A 7,240-nucleotide genomic window follows, 5' to 3' on the forward strand; every position below is an offset into this window, starting at 1 on the left:
GGGGGACCGGGTCCCCCGGAGCAGGACGGGAGACTCCTTGGACACTGCGGAAACACGTCACTCGGGGTCCAACACTTCACCAAGAACAAAACCAAAACCAACGCGCTAGCGTAGGGAAGCAGCACTCACGAGGGGACCGCGTCCCCCCTGACATCCCGCCCAGCACCTGCGGAGCTTGTTTACCACACGGGTGCCCTTCAGCCATGGCTTTGCACCTGCAAAGGACCTGCAAACATGCACCCCCTAAACGACGTGTCCTCATCGAACACACTCGGCCACTCGAAGCAGGCTGGGGCCACGACCTAACAAGCACAGCACAGGGGAGGAGAAACAACAGCGTTAACATCTGGTGGAGTCGGTGGAGACGCCTGCTCTGTCCTCCTGACTCACGGTCTCACTCCAAAGCAGTGCAGCCTCTTACCGGCAACAGCACGGCTGCCACCCAGCAGGCAGGGAAGGACCCGGACGTTCCTTGCTGCAGAGTACAACGAGAGCAAGTTCACCACGGCTGCAGGATTGCCCGTCATCGCCTGCTCTGTTGATGGGACCCTCCTCACACCACAGCCTCCAGCCACTGGAGCTCAGTTCCTAACCAGCCCCATACACAAAACCTTGGCTGCTCACCCTGCTGAGGTCAGGCCTCCAGCTGGGTTCAGAACGGCTCTCTAGCCAGGTTCGATCTCAGGCTGGCTCCAGGAGGGACAGGGTTGGGACTGACACCCCAGGCCAACCAGAGGTCTCCACGTTTTGGAACATCTCACCTCTTCCAGGCACCACGTCACCAGCTGGAAGACCAAGGTTAGAGCCCAGAGCTCTGTGCTGAGTGCTGCTCAGTGCGTAGCCCATCCGGTGAACGGCTGGGAAGCGGCATGTCGGACACTTCAGCTCAGAGAAGAGAAAGCCCAGGGCTGGGAGGGGGAAGCCTGGAGGCGATGTTCTAACCCACTCCTCGTTCAGAAAGTTCACTGGGAAAAGCGTCCCAAACAGCTTCTCCCTAAACTCCCAGTCAATCAGAGCAAAGCTGATCTCCCCCTCCAGCAGGAAATCCCCACCAACTATCTGCTCCTCTCCTGCCACGTTGTGGCTTTCATCAGGTTTACCTGCTTCTCAGCCCAGAGGACAGCAGTATCAGTTCAGCTACGTGAGAAACACATCACCAAAAACCACCCAGTATGGTGAACCATGCCTCCCCGCAAGACTGCGGTTTCACTTGTGCCATCCTGGTCTGTCCCCTCCGCTCAGGAGACTTTCAGCAGCCAGGAGGTCACACGGACTTCACCCCCACGTCCTGCTTCTCTAAAACAACTCATTAATCAGCTCAAATCTCTGGGGAGGGGAGAGGGGGATCAAAGTGTTTGTGGAAATGGAGCCTGGCCACAAATAGCTTCTCAGCTGTGTCACACAGCTGTAAGTCTATGCACTCTTCCAACACCCACAGACAGAAGCTGCACCAGGAAAGACAGTAACCATGCCACAGCTTAATTTTCAGTAATATGCAGACACTCAGGACTAGCGCTGGTCCCGCACTGCCCAGAAGGCAGGCAGACTTGCCCCTCTTGTCAGACGAGCTGCAAGAGCAACACAAGTTCTAACCACAGGGTCCAATTCCAGAGTTAAATCCCATCGGTCTCCTCCTAAACTTGGACAATTCTCCCTTGTCTTACTTCTCTACCACCTTTGCTGGAGGAAGGGAAGCGCAACGTTTTCCCCATTCAGGCAACTTGAGCTACCCGGTGTCGGCTGCTCAGCAAGAGGCCCGAGCTGCCCGTGCTCCCGCAGCACGCCTCTGCAGAGAAGTGTTTTCTGGGCAGGCATCACTACTTAGTTGCACCAGCCATTCGGTTTTGCCTTCAAGAACAGCAGCACCTTTGCCTGCGTGCCAGAATCCTTCTGGAGAATTCGGAGAGATTCCAACTCAATCTCTCGGTCGAGCTTAGGGAAAAACGACGGCAGCATGAAACGACAGCACATGGCAAAGGCAGCCACTGGCACCACCACACCACAGCGCCACGCAAGAGCTCAGAGAGCACAGAGAGCGCAACACAAGGGGACACAACGGAAGCCAGCAAGGTCGAGAATAAGTCACTTTTGGTACAATTGCAAAAAGATATCAAACAGGACTTGCCTCTTTTTTTGTCTTTTTCTAAGTTTTATAAATAAAGTCTGATAACTCTTTATAAAAACTAACCTCAGAGCCACAAACAGTTTGCGGGAGGTTCATGAGAAACTTTAAAATTATTTATTTATTAACTTTTAACTAGCAAAGTCTCCGAGAATATTTCCCCATTTATATGGTCAAATATTCTCGCCCTCTCAGATAAAAAAGCTGACTATAAATACGCTCTCTCTTCTGTCTGATTTTAATTTTAAACTTAGATAATTTAATAACTCTTAAAATGATGTTTCTCTCTTTAAATAAAGGGCTATTTAACCACATAAACTGGTTGTGTAAACCATCACACTAGCGACACTTGATACCCTCAAAACACGGGAACAACTAGTGATTTTGGTCTTGTTCAGTGCAACACATTAGGCACAAAACCGGCCTGCAGCCAACACGGTACCTTCCCTCCCTCCCCTGGGGTGCGAGGGCCCTGTCCCGGCTCCTTCCCCGTTCCTGGGGCAGAGGCAGCAGGGCACGACAGCATCTTCCTTTCCACCACGGCTAGTTTACATGGCTAACGCAACGGACGTCTGAAGGAAACCCACTGTTAGGGCACAGAGGCACACCTAGAAAGGAATAAAAACCTATCACACAGAACACCCCAACTGCAACTACGGGTACCAAATGAGACAAAAGCAGCAGGTTGAGGTGCCTGGCAGTCAGGCACCGAGATGCACCACCTGGAAGAGTAATGAAGTAAAGCCTTTGGAAGTGACCGAAAATTAGGGTTCCCAGCCCCCGGGAAGAAAGCCTCCCTCCGGACCTTCCCCGAGCCCTTCCGTCGCCCTGCCGTCGGCCACGCTGCACAGACTTTCTTTGGCTAGAAAACCAAGATCTCGCAGTCTGTCCCAAGGGCGCCCGAGGGCTACAGACCGCTGGGTGGGAGGCTCTGTCTGCAAAGGACAAGGGACGCGTCACCACTGCTCATACCAATCTGGACACAACAAAATAAAACTGGAGTGATCAGCAGGCCAGTCCTGGGCCAAGTAGAAGGAACCCGGACCCATGTGGGGAGGGTTTGTGCTTTGGGGATTCCAGGCTGGTTTTGTACCTAATTGCCCTGCACAGACAAGCTCAGGCAACACTCGCTTCACTAAGACCGGGCGTCCGTTTTGGATTTCACTATTGTGATGACGCTAGTAGTAGCAACCTTGCCGGGGACGAGGGGCCCCATACTGGAGGTGAGAGGACCCCGCGCAGGGGTCACAGGGCTCCGGGCCACGGTTCTGGCGAAGTTCTGGAGAGCCTCGTATTTGGAGCGGAGAGCATCGAGTTCCATTTTCATGCTGGCATTCTCAGAGGCCAGCTTCTCCACTTCTTGCTGCAGCTCTGCCTTCTGCTTCTCCAGTTCCTCCTTCTGGGTAACACGCTTGACTCTGCAGCTGGCCGCGTAGCCCCGGTTCTTCAGCGTGCGCCGACGCTGCTTCAGCTGGATGATCTCCTCCTTCGACAGGCCCCGTAGATGCTGGTTCAGCTCCCGCACAGACATGGTCACCAGCTCCTCATCTGTCAAGCTGGTCCCATTCTCGCCTGGCTCCCGCTTCACCTGGAAGAGAAGGCGGCACACACTCGTGAAACCTAGAGTGGATGCCTGCACCTGCTACCCGCACCCCTTTCCTCCACCTGCCTCTTTACCTTCAAGGCCTTGTTTCCTTTGTTGGGGGTCGTCATAACACGACAGCCTTGTCAATCAGGTTCTGGAAGGGAAGGAAGGTCAGGTTAGCCCCCCAGGACGCAGCAGAGCCCGCAACATTCCTGTGGCAGGGGTCAGCAGCAACACCCCATGCTGCTGCACATCCCACTGCCCTCCCTGGGCAACACTCGACAAGCACCCGACTGAGCTGGACTCACAAGCGGCAAATTCTGTCCCTGAGCAGAAACTGCTGCCCTTCCACAGCCCTACTCCCACGGAGACTTTGTGGCAATGCTGGTTTTTTGGCTTGGGGTGGGGGAAATTAAAAAACTAGGAGGAGTCAGAATACACGGAAGCCACATTTTTAAAAATAGCCTGGCAGGCAGCAGGCTGGGTCCAGAGCACGGCTGCTCCGGGCCAGTCATGCTGACTCAGCACACTGGCACTCTGCGCCTCTTGCTCCCTGCCTCATCCTTGTAACTCCCAAGCAGAGCAAGGCAGCCAGTTGCTCCGACACGCCCTTCCAACAGGTGCCCAAGCACAGCCCAGAAACTCCCCAGGACAAGAGTCCTACCGGATTCTAAGTGCCCCCAAGGACCCAAACCAGTACGGTTCAAGAACACGCGACCCTGGGCAAGGAGCGCAGGGGAAGCCTTTGCCTCCACAACACGCCTCGCTGGGCATCCCGCAGGACGGGAGAGCACCACTGCTGCGCTCGTGCCCCTCCAAACTTTTTCTGCTTCCCAGGAAAGCCCGCACGTCCACGTTCAAGTCAAAGTTCTGCACCCAACCTTCCCCAAAGAACAGAAGGACAACCTGATACTGCAGCACAAGGAAGCATTTGGGCACGCCCTAATCCCATCACAAATTCGGGCCGATGCCTCAGCAGCCTTCACCTCTCCCGGTGACGCAAAGCTGACCCCAGCTGTAGGTCTCTTCTGTGGGAAAGTCCCCGTCGGTCCCTGGCAATGCCAGGGCCCAGAACCACCTTGTCTCTCCCTTACCTTCAGAGCCAAGGTATGGTCGTAAGAAAAAGATTAAGGGCGGTCAAAACCAGAGGAGAGCAGACGTCTTCACCGCCACGGAAGACAGGACGTCAGAACTGGTAAGAGCAATTCCCAGGCCTGTTTTTACAGGGAATCCTCCCCAAGCTCCTGTTTCTGTCCCTACATACCTCCTCCCCCCCTTTAGTTCAGAGCACTACTACGCTGCCCAGTGAATTAATCTGCTCAGACATTGTTCGACAGACATAGCTGCATCTCAAACAGCCAGGAACTGCACACCTCCTGAAGCGAGGCAAGCGTTCCTCTGCAAGCACAAACACCTTGTACCTTTCGTCTCTTTGGTGCCAAACAGTCAACAGCAATTTTATTTGCTACTGCTTTGCTAAATGTAAGAGGCACTGACGTACAGTTATAGCCAAGAACCAAATGCACAAGTCAGCAAATACGAATTTATGCTCTTCTAGCAGCTGTGGCGCAGGCTCCCCGCAATGCATCTACCACCTATTAGAGGTGAACGGGGTCAGCATTCCCCAGGACACCGGCAGAGACGTTCCCAAAGCCTCCAGCCTGCCAGGAGGGAGGCTATTTATACCCAGAGGACAATGCCCCTCCCAATGAGATGTCCGCTACAAGCTGACAGTGCTGGTGTAGAAAGGGTCACTTTGCCGTCCAAGGAAGGTAGCTGCAATGAAGCAGGCTAACACAGGACGGACGGCGCACAAGCAACTGCTTCATAAAATCAATTCTTCACTCCTTCCCATGCTGTCGTATTTCTTTCCTCTGCTCCTACTTGGCAAACAACATGGCTGCTGGGAAAAGGGGACAAGGGGAAGGGAATAGCCGGGGAGACCAGTAACGTCATCCCTGCAGCACCTCTCTGCACCATCCCCTGGTGAGCTTACGCCAAGGGCAGGTACGGTCAGTGGGACCACTGAAATTCGTCTGCCTTGTGGCGCTAAAGAATTTCCAGCTGCCTGGCAAGCACTCAAGCTTCCTTCATTACAGCAGAGCTGAAACAAAACAAACAAGGCAACAAACGTGCTGCATCAGGCAGGGCATCGGGAGGAGAGCTCCTTGGGGCAGGCTGGGGAAATCAGCAGGGGTGCTCACACAGTCCGGACCCTGCAAAGTCCCCCTTCCCAAGGGGATCAAAATGAGACGCAGCAACACACAAGTCAGTCAGTAGAATGAGAAGAACAACCCGGAGACTAGTTGTTGGCTATTTTTTGGGTCCTGTTTGAAGGATCAGAGACAGGGCTATTTGGCAGCTCGCAGAGAGGACACCCAGAGAACTGGCACCAAGACAGAGACCAAACTTGGCCTAACTCTCCAGACTGCTGATTGCTCAGCTTTTGATAGCTCCCTGAAGAAAGATCACACTGAAAAGTGCCAAACGTGATGACTGCAATGAAGAAAATGCAGCCTCAACACATTTCCCCAGAGCTCAAAAGGCCTGAACTCAGCACAAGCGCAGCCAATTCTCTCCTCAGCTCAAAGGCAGCACAAGGGAGCTGACAGCACCACGCATGATTCAACGCAGGCCCCATTCTCCACATTCCTGATCGCAGAACCGTGCCACGAGCCCCGTGTAAACACGGTGACGTCACCCGTTCCAGCGCAGGCTGGCCCGGAGACGGCGCCCGGAGGAAGGGAGGGAGCGAGAGAGGGAGGGAGCGAGTCTCCCCTCGGGAGTGAGACCCATCTGTAGGGACAGGGAGGCAGAGGAAGGGGCTGTGCTCCACAACAGGCTCCGCAGCACCGTGCGGGCGGAGGAGCGTGGTTTGCTGGCAGCGGTCGGGCACGCTGCACGAGAACTCTCTCTCCCAGTGTGGATTTCATACTCTGTTTATTTGCTTTCTTGCAAATTAGCTCGCACAGCCCTCCCAGGAATCCAAGCAAATCAGATGACTCCCCCAATTACATATGAAGTCAGGACAGTTCCTCTCCTGTGCCCCCCCTCTCCCCTCGGGAGTCCCTGGTGAGCTCACATCCAACCCAGGGCACTTTGACAGCAATTCTTCCCTCGTGGAATCTGCCCACCCAGCCAGCTCTAACTGTGCTTACACAAATAAAGGAAAGAGCTGGCTCTCGGAGACCCGTTCCAGCCTCCTGGTAGCGCCTTGCTCTAACGGTGCAGCTCAAACGTCACGTATTCTGGGCAGAGATGTCCCCAGCTCTGAACAGCAAGACCCCCCCGTGCACACAACACACACAGACGCCCCGTGTCGGCCAGGCGTTGCAGCCTGCTCCGCAGTCCCACTGGAGAGGCTTGCTTCCCACCACAGAGGGAATCCGCTCAGCTCCGAGGACGCCGCAGAGCCGAGCAGACCCACAGCCCCAGCCCCAGCCTGCTCCTTGCGCCTGCCAGGGACCGGGGGCTCTGCGGGGCGGCGAGTCCGCAGGCCCCTACGGAACAGTGGCCAGAACCCCGCCGCTGCG

At 55.1% G+C, this 7,240-nt stretch overlaps 2 protein-coding genes across 2 annotated transcripts in view; both read right to left on the reverse strand.

The window, feature by feature from the left end:
- SIRT7 (sirtuin 7) overlaps positions 1-527 on the reverse strand; it is a gene marked incomplete at its 3' end in the record, with an annotated part of 6,447 nt that extends 5,920 nt beyond the window's left edge. The window contains exons 1-2 of the mRNA XM_009324602.1: positions 422-527; positions 184-215 (exon numbers count right to left, since the gene is read on the reverse strand). Coding sequence (XP_009322877.1) covers positions 184-215; positions 422-527 — 138 coding nt within the window. The remainder of the gene's footprint in view (positions 1-183; positions 216-421) is intronic.
- MAFG (v-maf avian musculoaponeurotic fibrosarcoma oncogene homolog G) lies at positions 43-4,102 on the reverse strand. Its single transcript, XM_009324547.1, has 3 exons — positions 4,016-4,102; positions 3,800-3,861; positions 43-3,710 (listed from the first exon to the last, which is right to left on the reverse strand). The coding sequence occupies exons 2-3, from the start codon at positions 3,833-3,835 to the stop codon at positions 3,258-3,260; spliced, it is 489 nt and encodes a 162-aa protein (XP_009322822.1). The 5' UTR covers positions 3,836-3,861; positions 4,016-4,102; the 3' UTR covers positions 43-3,257.
- Positions 4,103-7,240: the final 3,138 nt, after the last annotated feature.

This window comes from Pygoscelis adeliae, unplaced genomic scaffold, assembly GCF_000699105.1.
Source record: "Pygoscelis adeliae isolate BGI_AS28 unplaced genomic scaffold, ASM69910v1 Scaffold445, whole genome shotgun sequence".
Classification (NCBI taxonomy): domain Eukaryota; kingdom Metazoa; phylum Chordata; class Aves; order Sphenisciformes; family Spheniscidae; genus Pygoscelis; species Pygoscelis adeliae.

Coding starts and splice junctions, on each gene's coding strand:
- MAFG (XM_009324547.1), bottom strand. CDS start 3,835: ATGACGACCCCCAACAAAGGAAACAAGGCCTTGAAG. Junction 3,711..3,799: donor AAGGAAACAAGGCCTTGAAG/GTAAAGAGGCAG, acceptor CTTCTCTTCCAG/GTGAAGCGGGAGCCAGGCGA.